This window comes from Apiospora phragmitis, assembly GCF_038363925.1.
Source record: "Apiospora phragmitis strain CBS 135458 chromosome Unknown utg000010l:1.0-9815664.0:1.0-9183399.0, whole genome shotgun sequence".
In the NCBI taxonomy this organism is placed as follows: domain Eukaryota; kingdom Fungi; phylum Ascomycota; class Sordariomycetes; order Amphisphaeriales; family Apiosporaceae; genus Apiospora; species Apiospora phragmitis.
Genome location: NW_027117409.1, coordinates 6,877,206 through 6,905,125, shown reverse-complemented (window position 1 = coordinate 6,905,125; position 27,920 = coordinate 6,877,206). Strand labels below are relative to the sequence as shown.

Genomic DNA, 27,920 nt, shown 5'->3' with positions numbered 1-27,920 from the left:
CCTCCTCCGCCTCCCGGCCACGGCACCAGGAGGAAATGTCGGATTCGAGGGATTCCTTGTCGATCGGCTCGGAAAAGGTCGGTCGGGCCCCGAGCAGCAGCAGGCGAGTCCTCACCGGCGACGGGACGGCCTCGGGTGCAGGGCCAATGGTACTTTACAACGGCGTTGAGCCGGGTGAAGAAGGAATCGACATTGTCTTCGTGCACGGTCTGAATGGGCATCGCGTTGGGTCTTGGTCCAAGGATTCTATCTGCTGGCCGCGAGAACTGTTGGGCGCCGATGTAGAGCACGCAAGAATCATTACCTGGGGCTACGCCAGCATCTTAGGGGAGGGTAATGACATGTTCGCGGACCTGGCCGAATCTCTGCTTGTCGACCTTTCTCGGGTCCGAGAAGGCATCTTCCGCCCTGTTTTTTTCGTGGCGCACGGAATCGGAGGCATCATCGTTAAGGAGGCTCTGACCACAGCTGCCATGTCTCGCATCTACGGGAGCCACAACGACTTGGGCGACATATATCCCAAGACTAAGGGTATCATTTTCCTCGGCACGCCTCACCAACGCACCGGGAAAAGAAGCCTGGGGGAATGCGTTGCTTTAACAGCTCAGATTTCCTTACGGTCGCCGAACGACCCGTTACTGCGCTCGTTGGCGGAAAACTCAGGGTTCTTTGAGAACCAACATGGGACATTCCAAATGATATCTAGGGATATCCGGATCGTATGTATGCGCGAACAGTTTACTACTGGCTCGTCCCGGATCGTCCCCAAGGACTCGGCATCATATGAAGGATTTTGCGTCACGCGCGACGACATGGCCACGAGCCATATGGGTCTTGCTCGCTTTTCGACCAAAGATGACATGGGCTACAAGCAGATGGTCTCGCATTTAGCGAGCCTATCGGCCGGTCCCACGCAGGAAGGTAACAAGACGAATGTGCAGGCCTATCTTGAAAAGGTGCATGGCTGACTTATTTATAGAACTGGCCGCGATCGATACACGCACTAGAGGTAAGATCACCTCATTCTCGATAATGACGATTACCGAGTCCTTGCTTACTCACAGTTCGTGTACAGAAATACTAGCAATGCTGTACTTCGATCAGCTGCACGAGAAAGAGAACCGAATTGAAGATGCGCACGACGACACGTGCGATTGGCTGATGGCAGAAGACTCGTCCTTCCGCGAATTTCTGAGAAGCAAGGATGATGCCATCTTTTGGCTCAGCGGATGCGCAAGCTCTGGCAAGTCGACGCTCATGAAATGGGCTTTCCATAACGAACAAGTCAGGGAAGAACTTGAAAGTACCTGGGCCAAAGACGGCGACCTCATTTTCTGTTCCTTCTACATGTACGAAGGCGGCAACCAGTTGCAGAAGTCTGAACTCGGTCTGTTGAGATCCAACCTCTATCAGATTCTTGCCCCCCGCCAGAGCTCGTCCGAGTGGCTTTCCCTTCTTATTTTGGTGGGGAGTGGCCTCCGGAGAGACCGTTCTTGACTGCGACATCCTTGACCCAATCGATTTACAATCTCTTCGCCAACTTTTCCAATAAGTTACGGTTCGTTGTATTTGTTGACGGTCTCAATGTAAGTCTTATCTTGGCGCCATGTTGCCAATCTGCCAAGTCTTTGCATGAAGCTAACAGCGCAATGTGTAGGAGTTCCGTATTGTCAACCGGGAGCATCACTACTCACTCGCAGACACTGAAATATCAAGTGTAGGTGAGAATGGGGACGAGATGTGGGGGAGCAGCAAATTGGCCAGGGACTCCTACTCCGAGATATCCAAGATTTGCATGAGCTATGCGAACAAGGATTCCATGAAGATAATCGTTAGCAGTCGTGAATTGCCGGCTTTCGAGAAAGGCTTGAAAGGTGTTCCCCGGCTCAGGGTTCAAGAGCACACGGAGGAGGCCATGGCCAAGTATCTCCAGGACATTCTAGAGCAGGACGTCCCGGGCCTTCCAGATTCTCAAAACCTATGCAAAGAACTGGCACGACGGTCATGCGGCGACGTGTTATGGGCTCGGCTGGCCATGAAGACACTTCTCGAAGGCTCCCTGAGGACTTTACGACAGACACTTGACTCCCTGCCACCGCGGCTTGGGGGCAACGATGGCCTTTATATGCAGCTTCTGCGCAATATGCCACTAAGCGACATACAGCTGTGTTTCAGAATATGGCAGCTTGTACTGAGAGCACGGCAGCCGCCTTCCCTAATAACTCTATCCTTCGCCCTACAAGGTTACTGGGACTCTTCGTCGGGCAAGTTGATGGCTACACAGCCAGATCTTCAACCGAAAACACTGGAGGATTTGGACGCGCTTACACGGGATCTTCGGGAAAGTTTACAAAGGTTCGCTACAGGCTTCCTGGAGACTGAATCCGAAGGAAATCAAGCAACGGCAGCCGAGCAGCGCATTGTCTTCTGCCAAACAACTGGAAAAGAATGGGCATCCAGGAAAGACTTCTGGCAAGAGGTACCTGGGGTCCCACCTTCCGACCCATTAGAGATCGACTTAGCACTACTGAGCGGTTGCATTCGCCACTTGAAGTGTTTCGAGCTGATGCGGCCGCCCGTCTCGGCGTGGCCCGATGTACGCTTCCGACCTGAGGCGTGGCTTCTTGTTGCCAACGCGCTGCGCCTTTGCGCGCAAGTTGACGACAAGGTGCCAAATCTCGAAGCTTATCGCGAACTGCTTGACGATCTCGACAACACTTGCCAACGCGCCTGGGTCAAATCATTACAGAGCCATAAGCCTCTGTACGAAGACCCCGATTGGTATGAGAGGAAGTGCCCGACGCTATGCCGAAAGCACTGGGCAGGCTACGAGCCCATGGAAACCGGAAAACCCCCGAAGCGCAAGGATTTCCTCTCCCTGGCAATCCAGGCTAGTCTTACAAGCTACGTGTCGGTGAAGCTGAAGTCGCTCAAGGGCGATATGCGGCGGCGCAAGGCGGAAGAGCTTCTGGTCTACGTGGTCAACCCCAAGCCCGACGGCGTGTCCGCCTGCGGGACGCTGGTGGGCGACTACGTCGACTTCCACCACGACATGCCCGACCCGAAGGTGCTGGACGTGCTGTTCGACGCCGGCGCCACGGCACGGCCGTCCGAGGAAGGGGAGCCCAACAAGGTGTGGACCAAGGCTCTCAAGGCCGGGCGCCGCTTCTTCACGCACCAGAACGAGGTGACGCACATGCTCGAGACCAGCGCCAGCCACCGCCTGCTCCAGAACCGCGAGCGGTGGGTTTGCCGCGGTCAAGGCGCTGCTGGCCCATGGTGCCGACCCCTTCGCCCACATTGAGCTCAAGTCGGGCACCGCCGAGAACCAGTCCCTACGGCACTACTCGGCCCTCGAGCTGATCCGCGAGACCCTCGAGGGCGAGCCCGAGTACGCCATCGACCTCAACGCCATGGAGTCCGTCGTCCGGCGCGACAGCGAAGTGGGAGCTGCGATGTGAAGAAAGGAAAACAAAAAAGAAGAACAAGTAAAAGAGAAAGAAAAAAAACGAACGGAAAGATCAAGTTCGGCGGTCGTTCGGTCGGTCGACCGTCAAATCTGATGATGAAAAGAGAAAACGGAGAAACGAAGGAGGTTTGAGCTGGGAAGTTTCTGCGTTTCTTCCCATCGTTATTTTATTATGTATTTTTTTGGCAAGATACCCAAGCAAGTACCTCATTGATGTAAAAAGAAAGGAGAAAGTCAAACTGGCCCCCCGGGTTGTTGGTCAGCGTGGGAGGATGATATATATATATGGCGTTCATACATAATTAATGGCTGACGGACTGATGTGATGAGATGGCATTGAGTACTTTAGGTAGACTGAAAGATATAACCTACTTTGGTATTTGGCAAAGAGATCGGTTGTTATGTTACGACGTGAGACCATTGACGGTCAAGTGATCATACATGAACGCAATTCGAAGGAATTGCCCGGTCTTACAAGTTATATCTACTTTTTGACCGTGCGTCATTCAAACTACGTATGTACTCCATGGGACTTCACTCTACTTTACCATTCAAGATATATTTTTTATCCAATTAATCATATGCTTTAACAAGATATTTCAGACACTTCTTTCCATTCATTTTATCAGAACTCATGGTTTGTGTAGCTGGCCAAGTTACTCCAGATCCAGCTCGATCTCCTCCCGCCGCCTCCGGAACTGCACCTGGCCAGTGCGGCTGCCGCTGAAGCCGGTCTCGAAGTGGTCAGGCGCAGGGAAGCGGCCGTCGGGCCCGGGCACGAAGCGCCAGTCGTACTTGAGCAGCAGGTGGCACAGGGCGACCTTGTCGAGGTGGGCGGCGAAGAAGCGGCCCGGGCAGGCGTGCTCGCCGTGGCCGAAGTGCAGGTGCTGCGGGTTCGTTGTCACGAACTGCCACGCGTGCTCCTGCCTGGGCTCCTGCCGCCGCCGCAGGAACCGCGCAGCGTCGAACGTCGCGGGCGACGGGTACGCGGCCGCGTCCGCGAAGTTGGCCGCTACCATGATGCGGCTGCCCTGGGGCAGCACCGTGCCGTCCCGAGAGGACGACTTCTTGGTCGACGTAGCGGTTCATGCTGGCTACACGTGGGGGCGCGATGGTCGGGTTAGCGTTTTTAGTTCTTTCTGTGTCTTCGGCGTACCATATTTCTCCTGGAGTTGGATTACGAGGTGGGGGTTGGGGTGGTAGTGACAGAAAAGGGGACTTACTCAGGTTTAGTGGGTGAACCCGCGATGACTCCTTCAAGAAGCTGTCCATGAGCCTGAGCTTGGTCACGCTGTTCTTGGACCAGCCGTGCTCGCCGATGACCTGGATGATCTCCTCGCGCAGCTGCTGGGCGACATCGGGGTGCTCGCAGATGTCCAGCATGGCCTGGCTCGTCGTCTCGGTCGTGGTGTGGATGGCGGCCATGGTCAGCGAGAGCTGCGAGGCCGGGTAGTCGACGGCGCGGCCGCGGGCGACCTCGTACATCCAGCCGAGGCTGTCGGCCGTCTTGGGCGGCTTGCGGCCCGCGGCGCGGGCGCCGTCGACGGCGGCGATGCGCCGCGCCACCTCGGGCCCGATGATCTGGCGCGCGTCGCGCACGGCCTGGCGGATCGACCGGCCCTGCGGCACGAACCAGTAGACCAGAGGCCGCAGCAGCGTCGGCGCCAGCCGCATGAGGTACGCCGCGATGAAGGAGTCGACCGTGTACGTCTTGGCGATCTGCAGCCAGCGCTCGTTGCGGCAGACGTCCTGGCCGAGGAAGACGCGCGAGGCCAGGCGCGCGACGAGGTCGGTGACGCCGTCCTTCAGCACGGCCGTCGTCCACTCCGGGCTCTCGCCGTAGATGTCTCTCAGCGAGGCCGTGGTCTCGTCGACCAGGTCGTCGGTCACGAGACCGAGGGACTGCGTCAGCTTCACGCGTACGGTCTCTTGTATCATGTTATCGCCTGTCAGCCCTTGGCGGTGAGGGAGAAACCCTCATACTCGGTGAAGAAGTCCTAATGTCGACGCGTTAGTCCTAGGGCATTCCAAGGTACGCCATGACGACGTGCTCGTCTCCATTCGAGGCCATCGCACCTTTAGGAAAGCCTTCTGGAAATTGAGCGAAGGGTTGTTGCGAATTTCATCTGCGAATCGGTTGGGCAAGACGATCTTGGGGCCGGTTCCGGTCATGACCTGGAAAGGGCCGGAGTACTATCGGCTGTGTCAGCGGCATGCTTGGGCTCGACGACGATCTGATGAGCATACTTTGGCCAGCGCCTCGGTGATAGTCTGGGGGCCGTGTGACAGCCAGCTCTTCTTGGGACTTTGGCCTTGGATGACGGCCAAGGGAAGCCAGCAAGAGGTCGTTCCTTGGCCAGGACGCTGTAGATGATGCCTATCACAACAGTGGCTACGACACCGACCAACGAGAGCGGCAGTCCATCGGGGAGGATGCTTGCATACTGCAAGTCAGAGATGGACGGCATTGTCTCGGTCGTATGATCAGACTCGATCAATCGTGCGCAACATCAACAACAACAAGATAGCACGGCAGTCCGTACCGATGCGATGGCCTCGCTTTATAAAGGACATCATTATGAAGGGCGAACCGGCTTCTATGGCTCCGTTGTTCGAATTTTATCCGCAGGCTCCATCTCAACCCTTAGACTACGGTGCATATGTGTGCTGTTACATTTACTCGGTGCGGAGATGAGTGGTGACGCCGCTGGTGGTCATGTCATGTCTATTGCAAGCTGAACCGGCCAAGTCGAGCTAAAGAGAAGCTTCGTCGAAAACGGCAGTGCATAAAGGGGGAAGTGCCTCCACTACGCTACGTTAGTTAGGATTCGCCAGGGTTCGTAGTTGCAATTAAAGAGAAACGAAAACCGGGGGGTCCGCCCCGATATCTACGCTAAGGTGCGAATACGGTTACGGTTACGGTATTTGCGAAAACGGCCCAATGCCGACGAGACTGGGTTGAGTGCATTTCCGAATCATGAACCATCGTGACCTGGCGTGGGGATATAAAGGGTAGATAGATTGAGATCTCTCACTCCGTACGGTTGGTACTTTAGGTATCCATTGAAGATTCCATGGTTCCACACATATGTATGAGGGCAGAGTTACGCTTTATCCGTCCGTCCAAGCCTCCCATGCGTACCTGCACAATTATATCAAATGAACTTTCCGAATGGCAGTAATCTTCCGTCTAAAGGCAAGACTAGACGAACCTTCGTTATAAATTCACAGCTAAAAAGATGTCTACCTCGCGGTCAATGTCGAGCAGTAAGCAACATGCTGCTAGTGAATGAGTGCCAATCTGCGAGATTTCGTCTCCTGCTACTCAGTACATGTACATACTAGTTTACTGACTTATCGAGGGCACCTAAAGCATCAATATTGAGGCCAGCCTGCTGAGGATCACAGACTGAGTGAGCAGATTTATACAATGTCTTATGAAAGTAGGCGAGTCCGTGTTCATGCTAGGTGCCGGAACGTACGCTTGGAATTAATAATCTCCATATCTGTGTAATGGTCTTAACTTATTCTCGAAGACAACGGCAACTGACAGTGCGATATGCGGCACTTGTGTCGGATTCAACTTGGATTCTTGAGCACATTTGACCTCTCAACAAAGGCAACTTGGACACATCATGGCAGGTCCCAGCCGCGTATAAGGGGTAATTATAATATAGCTTTGCTCGCCTCTTCACGCTGTCTGTTTGTACCATATAACCCATTCGAGTTCTAGCCGGGATAGAGAGAAAATAAAGAAGCAGAGGACAGAAGAAAGTATACACACACACACACTGGGCTGGCTTAGAGAGTAGAGCTAATCTTGTAAGCTCGATATAGACACCATAACAGTATTAAACCCGTATTAGATATAAAGCTCACTATATATCAGTATCAAATGTATAAATAAATCGGTAAATAGATACAGAGTTTTGGTTCATAGAGGCCGCAAGCAGGTGAATAGGCACCTCATCAGGAAACACTCAGTTCGACACACTGATGAGCTCTTATATGGGCATGCAAGTCCCGGCTTTACTTGCAAATATACTACCCACTCTGAGGGTTTATAGCTATGCTGCGAACAGAGCACCTATCTGATATTCCCACCATTACCATTATGCAAAAACTTCATTCGAGGGATAACGCTAGCAGTGGTTATGGAGTCCTGAACCATTATAACCTACTGCTTGATGTTACTAACCCAGCCACGATGGCAGATGACACAAACCTCCATACCAGCTGGGGGCAGTTTCTGGAGGAGCCGGGGCGGTTTCGAAATCCCCAAGTCGGCGAGTTCTATCGGTGACAAGCAAGGGCAAACAGCTGCCAGGACTACTATAGTAGTCGACTGAGTGGAAGGGAATCATCTCCATACACAGTACACCACAACTCCCTGGGAGCTTAGTTGTGGAAAACAGACTCGTACTTGGCGTTGGGTAGACCAGGCTGGCAAATCTCTCAGGCTATACTGCTGCAGACTGAAGCAGCGAAACCAGGCACTTAGACCTAGGGTGATTTCAAAAACCGGAGGATAGGCTAGGTAGATACAAGGCAGCACTCAGGAAAATACAGGTTCTCCCCCCTTTCCCCCTTTCCTTTGGAGAAATGCAGAGGAAGGGACAGTGATACTGGTCTTAGCACACACAGGATTCCCGACTCTCTATCAGACCCAGGGAGATGCTGAAGCCACATATAACGCACCATCTACTCGGTTCTCGCGATGGGACGTCCTTCAGACACCATCCAACTTAGTACCATATCGAGTGCGATCCTCACTCTGGCTTGTTATAAGTGGTATGCATCTGACGGGAACAAAGAACGCAACCGACACATGGCACTGAGAGACCATGGAGTGCCACGTGAACCACAGAGGATCTCACGGTGTGCTATAACCCCAAACAGCACAGATTATCCAGCCGGTACATCGAGTAAAGATATACTCCTTTCTCAAGACGGACAGTGCAAGGTCTAAAGTAGAGTAGAGTAGCGCGTCTCGTCGAAAAGTCGATTGGTTAAGGGAGTCGGTGCATTCGGAAGCTCCTACGAAAAGGGGCAGAGAGAGCACACATAGCAAGCCAGAATACCCCCAACACGTAAGTATATAGACGAAGTCATTTCAAAAGTAGGGCGGTAATTATGCCGCCGTGTCCCGGAAAACCCCCACATAGGAGATCCCGGAGTCCACGACAGGCTGCATGGAGTCTATCTGCCAGTGCACGACACGCAGTGGGTTCGGGAGGCCGGGCTGACTCCGAAAGCTAGCGGGACGGAACGTGGAATGTTAATACATAATGCATCAATCGTGAAAAGCCAGCCTAACTGAAGTGAAAAAGTGTCCCTCAAGAGATGTACCATTTGCAGGACACATACAAGTACATGTTAAGAGTGTGAGAGACGAAAGTCGTGCCTCTTACTAAGACCTGGACCAGAAAGAGCTCTCTGAGCCGGCACTCTCCCACGTCGCCTTCTAAGGCTATTCTTGTACGTTGATGATCTGAATAAATCTCTGTCCTCCCCAAACTAGAGCATATGGCCCCCGCGGTTGTTGCCCGTGTTTCGTGTCTAACGCTCACGGGAGGTTCAAATAACTCTGATCAGGTAAGCCTGTGACTCCGGGCAAATGGAGAGGCGCTTCTAATCAACGCCAAGGAGCCAGATGATACACTGGCAGACGAGATTCAACGGCTTGGCTTCACGCCAGCAAGCTTATGTTGTTCGGTAGATTTCCCCGTGGTTAGACGACCTCGAATAGGTGGACTTGATGTGTTGTACAACAGGACCCTGATGCCCAGCTTAGATGAGAAGCATAGTGAAGCTGGCTAGCAGCATCTACTACTGCGAACTAGACGCGGAGGCCTCGACGGCAGACCCCTAAAAACAGTAAGCAGTGTACGAGAGCATTACTCGCTCGAGAGTCGAGGTGCATCTTGGAAAGCCACCTTTATTAGCCCCAGTGGAGTAACGATGAAGCGTAGTACTGCATGTACTGTACGATGTAGGGGTGGAGGCTGAAGAGGGAACGCCGCGTGTCCCTTGGCAAGCCCCCCGTCATTTCGACCCGAGGAAACGGGTCTGCGGGCGCCAGCCAATCTGTGGATTCGAGGGGGGCGGCCTGTTCGGCTTCTTCCCTTCACGCTTCAATGCTTGATTTCTTTTTTGTTTTGGGCTGGCCAACTGCGGGAATGACGGGAAAACAAGAAGAAAGATCTTTGCAAGCCTCTAACACGCCCGACATGAGCATGTGGCGTTTTTTGTCTTATCGTCTTCGTCCCCTCGGCGAAGAGCAATACGAAGATTTCTCACACCAAACGCAAGACGGTAACATAACATGCTGCACTCTCCCTAGATGCGCGCCGTACACATAACCAAAGACAAATTTAGAAACAATTTGGAGGATTGAGTTCCGATTGATTGATTGACTGATTGATGTCAGTAAGGATACTACTCTAAATATGATATGATGTGTAGTATGTTGGTGCGCCGTACGACGTGCCGCGTGCGAGCAGGCGTACATAGGGTAGGGTAGGGTGCAAATAACCAAACAAGGCTTTTCAAGAGGGGAGGGGTTCCTGGCATGGATTTCCTCCGTTGAGAACACAGAGACAGACCCAAAAAGATCTCTTTAGAAACCACCGGAACCACAGACAGCGAAGCGAAGCGAGATAGGGAGGGAAATCCGGGCGGCGGAGATGGCGAGCAAGGAACGAGAAGCGTCGTCAGCGTCACATTTGGAGCATTTGTCCGAAGGCCGGCGTGTCGATCAACGGCCGGTCGCTGCGGACGGAACCTGCCCTCCAGCTACCTAAGCTATTAATTGCTTATCGCACAGGCTATTGGCAAATTCTCGAAGCTTTCAATTCTAAATCTCGTGTCGGTAATGGGCAATCCAATATGCATGGCTACGATGAACGCCGGGGTCATTTTTTAATTGGATCTCTCCAGGCATTCCTGGAGAAAAGTCTTGTCGAGGGTGTCACTAATAGTAACGTGATCGAGGCTGTGCTGCCTTGACGTGTTCCGTCGTGCATGAAATACATGAAATACACGGACGCCAGCCAACATCGATATGGGGGCGGTGGCGCCGCGGCTCCAGTTTGGCCCATCCCACCCTTCTTATTAGGGAAAACAGAATCTTGGATTCAGTGGCAGGATCTTGCAAGGAATGGATTTGTTGTATGTATGGCCATGAGTCGGTCGTTGCTCTGTCCTGGTCCTCCTGTTCTGGTGAACGAAACATAGGTAGGCAATCATACTTGGCGGACAGCTTTGATTGAAGCTTCCAAGCTCAGACAGAGTCAATGCCATGTACTCCGTAATTACCTCTTGTTGAAGGAAGCTGGGTATTTATGCAAGCCACCTCCTAAACATATGTTATGTATGCCCGCATGCACAAGAAAGGAGGACGACAAGTAATATACGGGGTACGGTAGTCAGTCCGCGTATCATATCATGCATGCGGCCGCGGGATCTTGGAAGGGATACGAAAAACAAACGAAATCCCCGATTGTGTCTAGGCCAAACCTCGAGGTGGTCGGTCTCGATGGATGTCAAACGCGATCTTCACTCCTCCCGGATTGGCGTACTAACAGAGCTGGACGGGGTTTCATGTTTCGCGTTTGACTCGATTTGGAGACTGGCTGCTTTACTTGTGCTGTTATGTCGCGCGACGTTCAACAGGTCATCGTTCAGCTGGGTTGGATAAACCTTTTTTCTACGTCCGGCATCGAACCAGTCAGTCACTAGGCCAGTGACCGCATGCGCCGCTTTCGTTGGCGACCGCTTCCGTTAGCTCTTCGAGATAAGGAGTTGGCTTTGGCACCTGTGAAAGACATTTGCAAATACACTGGCAGTGGTCTTGTCAAATGTCACAAAAGATGTCGAGGTTCAACCACGACGGCAGGTCTGAGCGGACGGGGACCATCTTGGTTATGAATGTCTCGAATGCAACGCCTGTGCCTTGGTTTGTGCCCCCGAAATTGCTTGAGAAAGGCAATTGTTCCTGACGATCGCGAGGGCTCAGCATGTATTGGTGCAAGGTCTCCCGGTCGCAGCGATACGCATGAGGGCTTGGGCTCTTGGGTTTGTGCAAGTGCAGGATGCGGCCCATGGACCGACACCGTGCTGGACACTGTACGATGCCGGGCACTTTGTTTTCTTTACAGCCAAGGATGCCGCCTCCCTTTTTCCCAGGGTCTCACACCAAATTGATTGTACGGCCAATCAGGCGGCCGCCGGTGGATAGACATCTTATGATTTATCTTTTCAGTTACGACCCGTCTCGACCGTTAACCACAAACGGAAATGGTGGTGGGCACTACTGCAAGGGGTGGCATTTACCATACACGATTACAACCTAACCACGACCAGCTAAAAATGCCTCCGCTAAAATAAACCGCAGTGTGCCTGGGGATGCTGCCGCGGGCTGAGCTTAGTAGGGCCTGGATAGCCTGACTGCAGACTCTCACATACTCCCCCGGATGGCTAGCAGTGAGTACATAATCAATACTGTGCTGCTGTACTTGCATTGGCCCAAGCCGGGCTAGAAAAAAAAAGGAAGGATATGCACCTGACCCCCTGGTCGGTGTAATTTCCCGTCTCTTTCGCTTGTCGCTCTGGACCAGTCAAACCAGCCAGACCAGAGCCAGGCGGCGTGACGGCCCTCCACAGAGTTCCCACTTGTACTCTCGGGGCCTTGTTCTCGTCTGGCGACGTGGAGTGATGAGCGAGAATTAGGTGCTAGATGTGATTTGCCAGCTGGGAGTCGCTCTGTACAAAGCAATAAGTGCGTGGGGAGGAGGCGGTAGTCAGTAGTGGTGGTGGTGGTGGTGGGAGAAGCCAGACAAGTGAGCAGAGACAGCAAAGCCGCCTCCTCTCATCACTGCCCACCCACCCACACCCATGTCGGTCCTCTCTGGCCTGGGCCCCATCTCCCATCCTCCCATGTCCCAAGTCCCCTCCGTGCGCTCTCATCTTTCTCTCCCTTTCCCCCCAAGTCCCTCTTCTTGCGCTTTGCCGAGAATCCACTCACTCTTCTCGTCTGATCTCACCTGCCTGTCTCTCGTTTCGGCCACTTTAGATCTCTCCTTCCTTTCCTAACCCCGACAAAAACACCTCACAACTATCGTGTGTGTCAGCAGTCTTGTCTCCATTCCCACGCCAGACAACGTCAAAGGCTTCTCGTCGTGCCTTCCGCTCTCTCACCATACGACCTGCCATCTGCTCGTCGTTAAACCGCCAGGGCCATCGATTCATGAACCCGTCAACTACCCAGGCCTAGACAAGAGACCACCGTCGTCACCCAGCCATCGAATATCTGTACACGACCCGCCGAAGAAGACGTTGCACCATCAGGTTAGAGGACATTTGTTGAATGCAAAGGTTAGTGCCAATACCCCTTCAGCCAGAAGGGTTACCTTTGTCGGGAACGAGGACAATGAGTTATCCAATGGGTGCATTGTTATACTCTCGGCCCTTTCTTTCGAAATCTATCGTCTATCCAGCACAAAGGGTCGACGACGAATAAGCGTTGCCTTCATCTCACGTCCCCTCTTGTTTTTTTGACTCGAAGGCTCGGTCAAGGAAGGATCGGCTGGACACCCCATATCAACACGCCAACATATTTCATACGATCGGACCACGCCAGCCACCAGATATCTCATCGGGCCAATTAACTAACGCATCATAGAAACTTATCAAATTTCATTCAACAACCCTCTCCCCCAGCGGAGCCGACATTTGGTCACTTCGATATTTTATCGTTCTCGAGTCGCTGAGCGGTTTGAGAGCCTTTCATACCACATTCGCTAAATCCTATATTGAACTCGCCGTTCAATTCCCTTCAATATGTTGTTCAAATCTTTCGTCCTAGCCGCCGTGTTTGCGGCGTCGGCCGCAGCAGACGTAGGAGTGCAGAAGCCGGCACAAGAACCTTCGGTTGGACCCGATACCGTTCATGGGTGCTACTCTTCCAAGGGCTCATTGGAATCAGCCGGCAGCAGCCAGTTCCAGTCGCAAGGAGAGTGCGCCGCAACTTGTCGCAAGTTGCAGAAACCAGTTGGTGCCTCGCAAGTAGACCAGTGCTGGTGCGGAGACACATACCCACCCAAGTCCTCATTAACCAAAGACTCGGCTTGTGGAGAGCCATGCCCGGGTTTCGATGCCGACGCCTGCGGTGGTCTGAATGCCTGGACGGTTTACAACATCGGCATTCGTAGACAAGTAGCGGACGACCCCGACCCATCGACATCTTCGTCAAAACCGCCTACTAAGGCTACATCCACCGCTCCTGCAGCTGTTACGAGTTCTGGTAAGTGTCCCGCGGTCTTCCACATCCGGTTTTTTGGATTTTTGTCAGGTATTAACCTAGTTAGCTGCGGCTTCTTCAGCTACCTCGTCCCAAGATGCAGACTCCGGCAACAAGACGAACACTGTAGGAATTGCCGTTGGTGTTGTCGTCGGCCTCGTTGCTGTGTGCGCCATCGGTGGCGGTGCCTTCTTCTTCTACCGCCGTAAGAGAAACGCCGAGATCGAGGAGGAGCATAGGCGAAACGCCGCTGTCAACGCCTTCATCGCGGGCGGCAAGCCTCCATCCAGCAGCGGAGGCCTCTCCTTTCCGATCAGCGTCTCGACCCGGTTATGGCACAGCGCAGAATGAGCGACGGAAGCATTGCAGACAACGAAGATTACTCTCGCAGAATCCTCCGAGTACGTACCCCGAAATCCCACCTGTCGGCCGTTGTGAATCGTTCCCACTAACACGCCAGCAGGTCACCAATGCTTGAGCGACTCGTCAAGACGCATTCTTGAAGCATCAACTCATGACGAACGAATGACTTCGGCTTGTACCTACTTGTTCCACATTGGCATATTTGACGGCGTTCTCTGGTGTGGTGTCTGTTGTCGTTGGATGATCTCCTATCATACCCGACGATCCTTTGGCGTTATGTAGTGTCTTGCGGGCTGTTGGATAACAGCAATACATTGGGCGCACGAACCGGTACTCGACGCATCACCCTTCACCTACTACTACTCCGCCGATCACACAATGCCGTTCCCTCCTTACCTCTTATCTTCTGCTCGGACCCGAGCGTAAGCGCAGAGGCGCCTTACGACCAGCGCGAATCATTCGAACACATACACTTTTTTAAATTATTCACAGCGAGCACTACAACGAAGGCGGTGATGTCCTTCTGAGCAAAATGTCATAGATGGGGGGTCCTCCGGGATACATCAACCACGCGACTGGCTGTCTCGTATCAGTGATCTATCTATACACTGATGGGCCGTACTGCCTGGGGATTCTGCGATGTTCGAAGGGTATGCCCCTGAACCGGGATCTAGGACTGTAGGCAGCGTGAAAAGGTACTGGCATTGAGGCACTTTTTGTATATTTATCTGGATAGCAACATATCTGAACCTACGTTCACAAAACTAATACCCTTGTGCATACACCTCAAACGTCTTTCCGTACTTGTTAGTTTACGTCCTATCTGATGCACCAAGGATGACAATACGCAGTATCATATTCCCGGTTGAACATTTTGCCTATGGATCAATCGTTTTCCACCAGCAGCAAGGGTGGGTAGCACTCTCGAATAAGAAGTCTCTGGCTGGTGGCTATCCTGATTCGCAATGAGACAACCCGGCTCGGGTTCTGAGTGAGAGAAGTCATGATAAGATGATCAGACTAGTTGCATTCTCCCTAGCAACGGTTAGAGATGTTTCGCGATCAAGATTGTGATACAACGGCCTCATCGAAGGACAGACGATCACCATACATCCTGATTGCTGTGGTCGAGGACACAGCTGCACAGCTTATTGGAGCGCCTAAGCAGATTCAAGGCACAGAGATTAGGAGCTTCCACATGCCCACTTTTGGAGAAGCAGCCCGGTAACGTAGGACAGGCTGATAAGAGTCAGCAAAGTGACTGGTAACTGAGTGAGAACCGCCCCGGCAATGGACTCGCGGCTCGTTATAGACATGACGTGAGGATCGGCTAGTCTGAAACGTGGCACAGAGTAAGGGTTGTCTCGTCGTGTATTGATGCATTTACTTATCCTCTGTCTGCCTACAGCCACACAGCACGTGACAAAGATTTAATTATCTAAGGGGCATGAGGCATGGGAATTGACTTAATAAGAGTTAGACCCATTGCATGAATACCCAGTACTGAAAAGAGCAGCAGCGACCGACGATTCCGTTTGAATGGGGTAAAAGTAACGATGATGATAACGACGACGGGACGATAACCTATCTCTTCCAAGTGTTTTTTGCAAAAGTCTTGATACTTGACCCAAGTACGGAGTAGGTACTTACCTAGGTACCTATTGAAGGTTCGTTCATTGCCCCGGGTCGGGCTACAGCGTGTTTGTGTTGGTCCTTGCGCTGGGTCACATGACTTCGAGAGCTGAGAGCTTAGCTCGCTCTGGACATGGATCGCGTCAAGCTCCACATTCGACATTCATTCTGCGTGTTTGGGTGACGATGAACTTCTTACAGTAAAAGCGACTCTTTGCGACGAGAGAAGTCAAGCGTGACGGTATCCGCTTTCAAATCCAACGCCGCATCACAATCTCACCTGACAACGGTCACAATTTGCGGGTTCCTTCACGAGCCGAGATCTACAACAGCATCGCACTTTGTCAAGGTTCTCGCCGAACCAGAGCTGCTGCAATGGCAGTCAGCCTCGGGCCTCGAGTGCGCCGTACTGCGCAGAATACCCAGACCACGTAAGCTACGCTGAAGATACAAGCTCATTGATGTTTACTTATTGGCTAATCGACTTTGTGTCGTGTTCAGATACAATTTGACTCGCCGAGTACATACCATACAAACATACCCTGTCCTCTCTCCCCAGGGAGCCACCATCGTCCTTTACGGTCACGAGGATGGCGTTTCGATAATCTGGCGCGGAGGGCGTCCCTTCAAGGCCTCTGCCTATGAAGATGCTGGCCATGGAAAAAAGGGCAAACAGAATGGAAACGCACCCGAAGATTCCGTCATGGTCATTGACTCTGACGACGACGATGCTACGGCTCAAGACGGCGCTGCCTTCATGGACAAGCCACAATTCGAAGACGGAAATATGGACGAGTTCCCTCAGACTGATATTACGCAAACGCTGGACCTATCTATGGGAACGGCCGTCTTCCACATTGCCGCCTTACCTATGACACCATGTGCTGCCGAGGATGCTGCCTGGAACGGTGCCGATTTGCTTAAGGAGAAAATCGTCTTCTCTGTTTCTTGTGCAACGCGCGAGGTTTACTTAATTACTTTGCCTCTGACACCACCCTCGCCTCTGAGCAAGTCCCGGGAAGAGCTCCGTGTGAACTTGCTGGCCGGAAAGGCTGGCAACGGAAAATGGGGCGAGTCGATGACCCTATTGATGGGTCAGGAAAAGCATAGTGATGGGTTGGCCATGACCCTGATCCAGCCAAAGCCTTCGGCAGAGCGTAGCAAGTCTTCAGAGCGCTCGCAATCAACTGGCAGAGCCGCACCCCGGGCTGTGATAGCAGCACATTCAAAAGAGGCATCAGGACCCTTCGCCTCTGGGATATTCCGCTCGAGAAGACAACGAAAGATCGGCCAGTTGAGCCTTTCCAGACAGAATTCCTCACATCACCGCTCTCGTCCGTAGCATTCAACTCCACGCACTCAACCCAACTTCTGTGCAACACTTCTCAGGCCATCAGGGTCTATGACTACGCACAAGCATCCATGCCACTTGATGATTTCTCAGATACCCCTTTTCCTCCCAAGGCTCGTGGCTCATCTCTCTCTACCCCACTTTCGCTCGCCCCTCGTCATCACGTAAACCCATCATAGCAGCCTCTTGGATAGCTCATGGTAGAGCTGTTCTGGCCTTATTGGCAGATGGACAGTGGGGTATCTGGGACGTGGACGGCGTTTCACCACAAGGACCTGTCCTAGGCAAACAGGGCTCTGGCATTCGTGGTGCTGCTCTCACTTCTTTTAGCGTAACGGGATTTGTCGAAGGTACGAGCCCTCTGCGCAATCCCGGAACCCAGCGGACACCTGGTGCAGGCAGCGAGTTCGTGCCCATGACTCCACATTCCCGACGTGAAGCGTTGTCTACATTCTCCGGCCCCGACCGACTATTCTCTGTCAGAGGAGGTATCGCTGTTATGCCAATACCTGCACAAGCGACGACCACCGCAGATGAAAGTGCAGTCCTCTGGATTGGTGGCTTAGAACATGTCCTTGTGATTCCTGGCATTCTCAAGTTTTGGGACGCACAGCTGCGAAAAGGTGTCGGTGGAGGTGTGAACCTCTTCAGTGGCGCACAGCCCACGCGAATGTTCCGCCTGAGTGATCTTACCGTTGGCCTCATGGGCGAGCGCTGTACTGATGTTGCGGCTATCCCGAGGTTTGGAGGACCTCAAGCAGCAACCAACGAAGGTCTTCCCATCGATGTCGCTGTGTGTGGCGAGAGCCGGATTGTGGTGGTACGCGAGAGTGAGACAGTCGTCGGCCAACGGATTGGCGGTATAATGGGCCGCCGCAAGGGCTTGAGCGAACGCGCCAGAGAAAGCAGTGCTATTGTTGTACACCCGCGGCCGGAGCAGCCTGCCAGCCAGGCCTACAACCTCTCCATCAACCCGAGAAGAAGGTTTTCAAGCCATTCGGCCCATCGCGAACCCGAAAACAAGGCCGATCGAGTCTTGCCTTCAACCGAGACGGATGGAACGGCATTTGTGCCTAAGTCGACCAGCGGTTTTGCCTTTGCGGATAGCTTAAACGCAGCGGCCGATGTCATGCAGGACGAGGAGATAGAGCGAGACGTCGAGGTCGAAATGCTAGACCTCATGGAAATTGACCGGTCACTGGACGACATGAGTGATGGAAGAGGAAGGGGTCGGAAGAAAGTCGTTTTCGACTCATAGGACAGCTTGGTATCCGAGCTGGCCCACGATTGCTGAGGAAAGCCGATGCATATCCCAGCAAATACTAATGTACAATTCTGGCGCTGACACGGGGGCATATAGGAATGCTTCACGAATAAGATGACGAGGTGTGCCCGTTGCTATTGTTGCTTGTGGTACCACTGAAGTAACTTTCGCCAGTATATCGCACCCAGCCGAGACTTTGGCAAACTCTATCCAGCACTCTGCTGTGAACACCCACTGTTTCTCCGTTTGCTCAGTATGGCTACCCTTAAAAGCCTGGGCTGCTCTCAGCTGTTGAATGTATTTTTTACAAAACTCCTCATCCGCGCGGCAAGGTGGAGCACAAGGCGAGATCATTCCTTGCTGTTCTGTAATCCACGCGGTATATCAACTGGCCTCCGTGCCACGTGTCGCAACCTCTTTCTCCCCCTTTGCTCTGTCCATTTTCTCTGGAAGCCTCCGGCGAAAGTCGGTAGGCGGAAAGAAGAAAAAAAACGAGGCAGACCAATAGAAAAGGGACGGAGGGGGTTACGTCGTTCTTTAGACGGACACGCGCCAAGTTCTCTCGCCTCCTGCGTTCTCTGAACAAAGGAGGTTACTCACCATAGACCTGATGCTCTCCTGGCTTACGCTAGCCATCCTGTCTCGCCTATCCCTCGCGAGGGGGTTTCGGTAGGCAGGCTTAACTGGCTTCGTTTCTCACGTGGGCTGGGTGGTGAGACTACTTGGTACATTTTCCTCCTTGGTGACATTTTGAGAAAGATGCATGCGTGCGGCGGGTTCGGCATTCTACATATGCTGGAACTGATGTGCCTCTGTATAATCGAGACAGACCCCCTGCTGCTTCTCTTGGTCGCGGATAGGTGCTTCTTGTAATGAGGACTCTTGCTAGCTGCACCGGGACTCGTACTCTGATGCCCAATTGCTGCTGTGTATCTTATTGGATGCAGACAGCTTCGTATTTGCTACTACCTTGAACATTCTAGCTAAGGCAACACGGAGAATTGTCATGCCGCAACGATTGTGGACTACAGGGAGGGTTGACTCGGCTTCTTCAAGTTCCAGGTTTTAGTTCGAGGTTTAGCAAAATTGACTGAATGAATATACATACTTATCCCAGCTTGGCAATATCGGGTATGGGTCCATGGTTTGCTTTTTTTATGACTTTGAACTTTCTTAAGATGAGTATGAGGACATCCAAACTGGAAGCATGGCGCCAGGGCCAAGCAGTTGGCTCGTGGGTGTCCTTCGTTGGTGGTGGGTTCTTTTGCCCAAACTGGTAAACAATTGTAGCTGCTTACATCATTTCCTTAAGACTTGATCCCACCATGGCTAGCCCAACTGTGAAGATCATGACGATGGAATCAATCGCCCAAGCCGGAATACTAATTCCCCACGCTTGTGCAACTTACCTACCAGTAACTCGACATCGATACCAAGCGGTATGTCGGTCTGGCTTGACTCGGAAGTAGCACAATCTCAAGGTTTAGTCTTCATGTGCGTCATGACACGAACACGAGGTGGTGCTCGGTAGCTGGCTACGCTGAACGTGTCTGCCATGCACTCACTGCTTCTCATAATAGAACACAACTCTTCGGTTTCCGATGCTCTGTTTCTCTCGCGGCTGGTCGGATTGACGGGAACGAAGCTTCATCGCCTCTATTTGCTGTAAATGGATGATCTGTCAGGGCCCGATTGCATATTTGCATGCAGAGGATGCAGAGGATGGGTGCATGGCCTCATGGCCTGACTGAGCCTTTACTAGCCCGCCAATAAGACCACCTGGGATCGACAAGCTGCAGATACATGCCCGCAAATGGAGGATTCCTACATAATCTTACCCACCCCTCAACCCCAGAAAGCTCAGCTCCAGGGTCCAGGGTCCAGGGATAATCAACAGTTTTAATCATTGGATGAAGTATCTAGGCCTAGGCCATTAGTGCGCTGAGATCAGGTTCTAGAGCGCCTGTGGCCAACAATAGTCTCATATCTGGTATGCAATATTTGACTGACTGTTTCCTAGGCAGACGACAGGATGGAAGGGTCCTCTCTATTGGTGGTCAATTCGGGCTGCTGGGTGTAGGCTGGTATTTCTATCCGGCTGTGCCACCACAAGTCCCTTTGCAACCTTACGTTCCCGCTGCGGTCTGTAGGGGCCCGTATCACGCGTATTGCCTGAGATGATCTGCACGGCTGACATTACGGGGCTATATCAAGTGCTTACGGCCGTGGATATCTCGATTCGTGAGGAGGCAGAGTAGTAATCCGTTGCCCTGTTTCCTTTATAAACCCCCTTACTATTCGTCACTTCGCGGTCTGCCGTGGCGGTGATGCGAGCGTTGTTGACCACGACGAGAGCAACCACTGCCGCTAACATACGTGCCAACACACGTGCCGCTCAACGACGACGTTTCACTTACAGCTAAGCCGATCAGTATGGGCTGGTTAAAAGGGGGACTTCTACTGTCCGGCTTTATTGCCGGGCTGCTCCAAACATGCGCTGCCGCGGCTCAGGGTCCAGTCTCCCACGGCGGCTCGTGGGAGCCCGAGTATATACTCGTCGCGACAGCACAAAACATAACCATCAACTGTGAGTCGCGGTACTCGGTGGTCTTCAACGGCACATCGCCTGGCCCTGTCCTGCGCCTCCAGGAAGGAAAGACCACGTGGGTGAGAGTCTATAACCAGATGATGGACAAGAATATCACCACAGTACGATTCACTTCACCCTTGGATGGCGGCATCACGCCACGTTACTATGAACCAACGGATCGCTGACTGAACTGCTAGCACTGGCATGGCCTCAGCCAAAGGACAGCACCCTTCTCTGATGGGACCCCGCTCGTCTCGCAATGGCCGATAGCGCCTGGAATGTACTTTGATTACGAGATACATCCCGAGGTGGGAGACGCAGGGACCTACTTCTACCACTCCCACGTCGGCTTCCAAGCCGTTACGGCGCACGGCGCCCTCATCGTTGATGCGGCCAACGAGACCAAGCCGTACGACTATTACGACGATATTCCCATCTTAATTAGCGACTACTACAGAAAGCTGGATGACGTTATCGAAGCGGGCCTCGTCGCGAACCCCTTTCAGTGGTCAGGGGAGCCGGATGCCGTCCTCTTCAATGGCCGCTCAGGGAACGCCTCCTTCACTAGCGCCGCGGATGACTCCTGCAAGCCCTACATCATCACCGCCGAGCCGGGCAAGACGTACAGGCTGCGGTTCACAAGCGGTGCCGCCCTGTCCTTCGTGATGCTGGGAATAGAGGACCATGAAGAGTTGACCATTATCGAGGCGGACGGACAGTACACGAAGCCGGCCGCGACTGATCGTATCCAGCTGGGCAGTGGCCAACGCTTCAGTGTTCTCCTGAAGACCAAGACCGAGGAGCAACTGAAGACGAACGGCAAGTCGTCTTATTGGATCCGATACGAGACTCGGGATCGGCCAACCCTGCTCAGTGGCTACGCTCTCCTGCAGTACAAGAGCAAGTCCACCGGGTACAAGACGGTCGAGCAGCAAAACCTTCCGGCCGATTTGCCGGTCACGTCGCCAGTCAAGTTACCGACGGATCTGGTGGACTATACCACTTGGATGGAGTATACCTTGGAGGCTCTCGCACCACTGAGGAAGTTTCCAACGCTCGAGGAGGTTACACGGACAGTAGTCATTACGATGAACCAAGTCGTAGTTGATGGATTCTATAATGGCAGCATCAACGGAGTCTTGCAATGGGAGTGAGTTACCACCCGGGTCCAGCGACTTACAACTACGGAGACCGATCATCCACACTGACACAATTTTCCTTTTCTTTGCGCAGCGCGAACAATCTGTCGTGGCAAGAAACCCATCTCGCGGCCCAGAACTACGAGCCGTACCTCGTGAAGGCGTACAAAACGGGCGAGACGCCCGACTACGACGCCGCGCAGGCCAACGGCGGGTGGGACCCGGCGACCAAGGCGTTCCCGGCTAAGGTGGGCGAGGTGCTGGACATCGTGTGGCAGAGCAACTCCGGGCCAACGGGCGGGTGGGACGTCCACCCGATGCACGCGCACGGCGAGCACTACTGGGACCTCGGGTCCGGGAACGGGACGTACGACGCGGCGGCCAACGAGCGGGCCCATTTTGGGACGGGGGCGGGGACCGGCGGCAACAAATACGTGCCGGCGCTGCGCGACACTACGATGCTCTACCGGTACGCGGCCAAGGGCCGCGCGCGGCAGACGGCGGGCTGGCGGGCGTGGCGCCTCCGCGTCACCGAGGACAACGTCGGGGCGTGGATGATGCACTGCCACGTGCTCGGGCACATGGTCATGGGCATGCAGACCGTCTGGGTCTTTGGGGGCGCGGCCGACATGCTCGCGGGCATCCCCAGCCGTACGTCGGCGGCTACCTCGACTACGGCGGCAGCGCGTACGGCAACGACAGCTACGACCCGCTGGTGGTCCCGTGGTTCGGATGATTGGCGGGTGATGGAGTGGCAGATTGGTGCTCCATACCGCCGTGGCTTATATGTACTAGAAATTTAAATCGATAATATAGAGTTGCTAATATTCGAATGGCGTTGAGTAATTTACTGTCACTTTGAACCTCAGGGGTGCGAGACCATAGCAAATTAATAATACATTACACTCCATCTTGATCATATTTGAAGCTCATAAAGGTTCGATGTGGTTCTTGACGTAGAGATGCATCCCAACGTACATGGTCAGTCAGTCAGCTACTGGTTGCCCCATCAAGGGAGGTAGGTGCAGTAGGGACATGGAGGAGTCTTCTCAAAAGCACGTCTGGTTAGGTGAACCGATCGGTGTAAGGTGTCGGCTTTGTGAAACGCACTTGATTGAATCTGCATCAGTGCCGCATCGAAATCAGCAGCCATCACGGTGACGTCATATGCGACTGCCCGGAAGTAATGCTCCTACCTGGCCCTCTTACACATGTCGTAGAACAGCGACTTTCATATGGAACATAGAATAGCCCTCTCACTACATACAACTCAAGCCTACATCGTGAGAAACGAAGACTAAAATCGGAATTAACACCGCAGAGATGGGTAAACGCGAAAACCAGATCGCCAAATCCATCATCTACGTAATCATCAACAACGATGAAGATGGCCACCCCATTCAGCGCCAAACAGTTCTGGGCCGGATATGGAGCATCTTCAATCTATACTGGTTGACTTTCCAGCTGGTCCGCGAGGATCTCTTCCGAGATCTGCGCGAGTTCTGGGCCATCAAGTCGTCTGATTACAAGGACAGCTTCACGCCCGCGTCTGCGGCCAGCAGAAACAGCGACAAAGCGCCGCCGTTGCAGCCGATGGGCGACATGGGCTACAGCGGATCGACCTTCTTCCGCACAGCCGACGGTGCCTACCTGGTCAAGTCGGTGCCGCGCTCCTTTGAGCACAACTTCTTCAAGAACGACATGCTACTACCCTACGCTGATCACATGCGCGCCAACCCGGGGAGCTTGCTTGTGCGCATCACCGATTTCCTAGAATGTTCCCAGGGCAGTTTGGGTACACTGTTCGGCCTGGCGCCCAGTCATCACATCGTGATGGAGAACATTCTGTATGGTCAGGACGAAAAGAAGTCTTCTTCATCGACGTCGGAAGGATCTGGAAGCGGCCAAGATCTCGAGGGAGAGGAGCCGAAGAAGAAGTGGGAGTCTTGGGACCTCAAGCCCGTCTCATATTTCTTCCCGGAGCGTGACATCGCCGGTGGCAGGCTGACGTCGGAGGCCACCAAGTCGAAGCTCGCCGACGAGTTCCACGGCAAGCTGTACCTGACCCTGGACCAAGCCGAGGATTTCAAAGCGCAGCTCCAAAAGGACACGAAGTTGCTGGCCGACTGCAATGCGGTGGATTACTCCCTGTTCCTCGTGCGCATCTCGGTAGACGTCGATGAGGACGACCAAGAGGCCAGCTCCGTAGACATCCAGGCCCAGGCCCAGGCCGACAGCGAGACCCCCGTCGTCCCGCCCTCGCAGCCACCCTTCGCACCGCCCGGCCCGCCGAGCTGGTGCACCGGCGTCACGTCGAGCAACGGGAAGGAAGTCTACCGCGCCGCCGTGCTCGACTTCTTTTGGGCCAAGCACACGGTCCACGCCAAGGCCATGACGGGCCTCATCAACACGTACAACCTGGTCGACGAGCAGGGCCCCATGAGCGTCACGGCCGAGGCCGATGAGTACCGGCAGCGGTTCATGAAGATGTGCCTCGACATGATCGAAGTCGACGGGCGCATGTGGAATTTCGAGGGAGCCGAGGTGGTTGGGCCCGAGGCGTCTGGTTCTTGATCCGCGGCTTTACTCGTTATCTATCACAGCAGACAGGATCGGAGACGGAGCGATGTGACAATGGGGACAGAAGCTCGGGAATAACTGTTAGGGAGGCTTACGAGGTTGTATGATCAGTTTAAGATACCCAACACTGTTAATGAATCGCCTTGTGAATACAAGTCGCAATTCAGTCTACTCATGATCCAACTACGCGTCATGACCTACGTCGGTTCACTCTCTAAGAATTCATGGTCCCTTCCTCCTTGGGTGTTAACCCGGTCTGTAAGCACCCTGAGCCGTACTGATCAACATTGGCCCAGCACCAACGTATGTTGTTCTAGTTCCAAACACGAGGAGCTCGGGTTTCCTCAACATCTACAACAAAGTTGAGCGGAAGACAAGTCAACAAGACATGTACCCCCACGCTGCACTTGCCGGATTCTGGATAGTAGAGTCGTAGACGGATACACATTGGGAAAAAGAAAACCTGCGCACGCGGCATACACATAAGGATAAAGCCGACTGGTGCCGAGTCCCGTTTACTACGCAGCACTGAGGGAACTCCGGATGAGAAACATAAGACGGTGGTGATTCACGCACTCGGACTAGCCACATGTGATGTATGGAAATAGAACGCACTATGTGGAATGGACGGCTCGAATGAGCCGGGGGCGGAAAAAGCAACGTAAATAGACACACGGAAGGAGGCGAAGAACATATAAGTATCAATGACATTGTCTCTGTTTTAAGTGGCACCAGCACGAAGCATGGAAGGTGGCCGGCAAGGCGCATAGAATGTATCTAGATTAGCCTCCCAGGGAGGTTGTGGCCATCCTACTGGTGGGATGAGCCATGTGTTGTTACTTGAAATACAACAATAGCAACCATTCATATATCCACAAACAAACCTGGAGGGCCTTGAACGAGACATGCATGTAGTCCTGCGTGCCGCTCGTGTCTGCTGTCCAAGCGCTGCCAACTGTGCAGGATATGGAGAGTACCTTCATACGAGTGAGAGAGGATTGCAAGGTTGGATGTGGGAGACGCTGCTTGGGCGTCCATTCCGCAATCAATCAACACCAGCATTCTTCCTGCTGCATAACAGTGAACCAATAGTTTGAATAGAGAGCGTCTTGCGGCATGCACAGTAAAGGGGGGGTTGGCAGCAGACTAATAACAGACAGACTACATACATACTGACTGGCCGATGGGCACGAACCCGAACTTGTCCCCACAGATCACAGAAGCGCGGGGACGTTCGTGGCTCCAGGGGGGAATGTTAGCATCTTGGCATCTGCAAAGCCCCCCAGAAGCAGAAGGCCCAGCGGCTCCGACTACGCTGTGGAGGAGTTGCGACACCAGCGAATCACTCCCCAAATAAAGCTCCGTGGCAAAAGGAGGCGACTCTTGGAGTCTTGTTCGATTGTTTGTTCGAGAACGTGGTAGTAGGGTGGTACCCGGGTTTTCAAGGCCCCTCCGCTTCCCAATTTGCCCGCCGTGGATCCTACCGTAAGTCAGAAGAAGTGGCCGACGCCTAAACACTAAAACACCATCAGTGTCATTTGTCGCGGGCTGGTAGCGCAGAGGCAAAGCCCGACAAGACAACCAGCCTCTTACGAAATGGAGGCTTCGGGAGGAAAGCTAGCCGGTGAAGCAAGTGTGGGCGATCTCACAAAGATCCCAAGTAGTCGTCCGAGATCGAGATTCAAAGCGTCTGCCCGATTGTGATATGTACGTGTAGTTGTGTGTAGACGGGCATCCAATGGGAAGACATCCACGTTGAACAGAGCCCTTGTCCTGAGACTGCCCAGATATCTTTTCTCCTCTAGATAGTTCACAGATAGATCAGATGCACACCAGATCGTCTGACAAGCTGACAGCTGGGACTTGTAATACTTCGGATTGTTGCTACGTCCATACGTCCATGCTCCGGCTACTATGTACAACTTCGCCTGCCGCTGACATGAGGTCGACACGTTAAAACCTCCTGTCGCGAATGGACAAAAGGCAACAATGGCGCACTATTTCGCACTCCCCAGGTCGCTTAAGCCGTAAGAGCGCCACGAGTCATGATGGATAATCGCTAATTACCACACACGAGTGATGCTTGTTCTTCAATCGTGGCTGCTCTGACGTGTCACCTGCATGCTCACTTAGGTAGACTGGCTGGGCCTGGCTAAATTGTGATGAGTTGCTGCGCTGCTGCAGCTTACAGTCGAGATCCGCAAGTCCATGTGGCATCAAATTATCCGAAAGGTTGGCCCATCGAGGCATTGGTTACAAGTGTGTGTGCGTGTGATGGGAGGTTGTCGAACGATGACCCGGCGAGAGAGGGGGCGCTCTCAAATAGGTGGTTTAATATTAGTGGCTATAGGAAAGCAGCAGCTACAGGATTCAGTACGTAGGCAGAGGGTTGTTATCGCATTCATACAGGCCCAACGCTGCCATTTTTAATGCATCTGACCTGTCGTGTCATGTTATCCTATCAACGTACGTTCGTGTAGGAAGATCCCAGCAATTTCACCTCTCAAGTTACATATGCACTTATTAGGGTGAACAGCCGTTGAACCATTTAATAAGGGTGGTACAGTACAGAGTATGTGTGACGGGTAACGGCCTACAAGGCTGATGCTGTATCGTCATATCTCAGATGATAGGGCGTCCGTTACAATCCTAGGATTTCGAGATGCCATGTATGTACCTAATATCGATAGTGACAACGCTTATCCCATAGTAAACGCCATGAACAAAACAAATAGAAAGACACACATACCGGGGAGGACTGCCTGTCTTACCGTCTGTCAGTGGGACAGGCCTATCAACTGCAGGTAATGGCTGCATGTGATGGGGAAGGCTTCTGGCCCAAGATGTTCTACCTACATTTACCTACATGCACAGAATGAGCAGTGCAATGATGGCCTTGTGCAACAGAACTACGTAGAGCCCATCTCAACAGTCTCGCGGCTGTAGAAACAATGACTGCCTTTATTCCAGTCCTGTGGGTTAGACAGGGACATAGGGGTATGTATGTTCAATTCATCCCAAGGCTAATAGGTAATTTTCTTTCCGACCAGGACGAATTGCTTTTGACGATCCTACGGAATCCAATTAGGCTAGGCATGTACATAATTTGCCGCCTCCCCCGCCCTTGTACCTGCAGAACTTACTCGAAAAGTAGGGATCTCAATTACGATCGGACGGCCTACTTCCCAAGCCGATGGGCCTCCGACCACGATGGCGCGAATATCAGTGGGGA

At 53.1% G+C, this 27,920-nt stretch overlaps 7 protein-coding genes across 7 annotated transcripts; 6 read left to right on the top strand and 1 right to left on the bottom strand.

Moving 5' to 3' along the window:
• Positions 1 to 35: 35 nt before the first annotated feature.
• Positions 36 to 3,461, top strand: PG994_011863 (uncharacterized protein; the record flags this gene model as incomplete). The annotated part of the gene is made up of 6 exons (XM_066863272.1): positions 36 to 921; positions 980 to 1,009; positions 1,076 to 1,387; positions 1,432 to 1,586; positions 1,658 to 3,247; positions 3,306 to 3,461. 6 exons carry the CDS (start codon positions 36 to 38, stop codon positions 3,459 to 3,461), a joined length of 3,129 nt encoding a protein of 1,042 aa, XP_066712382.1.
• A 664-nt stretch (positions 3,462 to 4,125) lies between these two features.
• On the bottom strand, positions 4,126 to 5,937 carry PG994_011862 (ent-kaurene oxidase; the record flags this gene model as incomplete). The annotated part of the gene is made up of 7 exons (XM_066863271.1): positions 4,126 to 4,500; positions 4,532 to 4,563; positions 4,693 to 5,415; positions 5,445 to 5,466; positions 5,546 to 5,662; positions 5,717 to 5,740; positions 5,776 to 5,937. The coding sequence occupies 7 exons, from the start codon at positions 5,935 to 5,937 to the stop codon at positions 4,126 to 4,128; spliced, it is 1,455 nt and encodes a 484-aa protein (XP_066712381.1).
• Positions 5,938 to 13,309: 7,372 nt separating this feature from the next.
• Positions 13,310 to 14,120, top strand: PG994_011861 (uncharacterized protein; the record flags this gene model as incomplete). Its single annotated transcript, XM_066863270.1, has 2 exons — positions 13,310 to 13,772; positions 13,837 to 14,120. 2 exons carry the CDS (start codon positions 13,310 to 13,312, stop codon positions 14,118 to 14,120), a joined length of 747 nt encoding a protein of 248 aa, XP_066712380.1.
• A 2,347-nt stretch (positions 14,121 to 16,467) lies between these two features.
• PG994_011860 (Nucleoporin NUP37) lies at positions 16,468 to 17,106 on the top strand (the record flags this gene model as incomplete). Its single annotated transcript, XM_066863269.1, has 1 exon — positions 16,468 to 17,106. The coding sequence occupies one exon, from the start codon at positions 16,468 to 16,470 to the stop codon at positions 17,104 to 17,106; it is 639 nt and encodes a 212-aa protein (XP_066712379.1).
• Positions 17,107 to 17,614: 508 nt separating this feature from the next.
• PG994_011859 (uncharacterized protein) lies at positions 17,615 to 18,373 on the top strand (the record flags this gene model as incomplete). Its single annotated transcript, XM_066863268.1, has 1 exon — positions 17,615 to 18,373. The coding sequence occupies one exon, from the start codon at positions 17,615 to 17,617 to the stop codon at positions 18,371 to 18,373; it is 759 nt and encodes a 252-aa protein (XP_066712378.1).
• Positions 18,374 to 20,812: 2,439 nt separating this feature from the next.
• Positions 20,813 to 22,844, top strand: PG994_011858 (uncharacterized protein; the record flags this gene model as incomplete). The annotated part of the gene is made up of 4 exons (XM_066863267.1): positions 20,813 to 21,088; positions 21,167 to 22,119; positions 22,203 to 22,716; positions 22,758 to 22,844. The coding sequence occupies 4 exons, from the start codon at positions 20,813 to 20,815 to the stop codon at positions 22,842 to 22,844; spliced, it is 1,830 nt and encodes a 609-aa protein (XP_066712377.1).
• Positions 22,845 to 23,431: 587 nt separating this feature from the next.
• Positions 23,432 to 24,682, top strand: PG994_011857 (uncharacterized protein; the record flags this gene model as incomplete). The annotated part of the gene is made up of 1 exon (XM_066863266.1): positions 23,432 to 24,682. The coding sequence occupies one exon, from the start codon at positions 23,432 to 23,434 to the stop codon at positions 24,680 to 24,682; it is 1,251 nt and encodes a 416-aa protein (XP_066712376.1).
• Between the last annotated feature and the right edge of the window lie 3,238 nt (positions 24,683 to 27,920).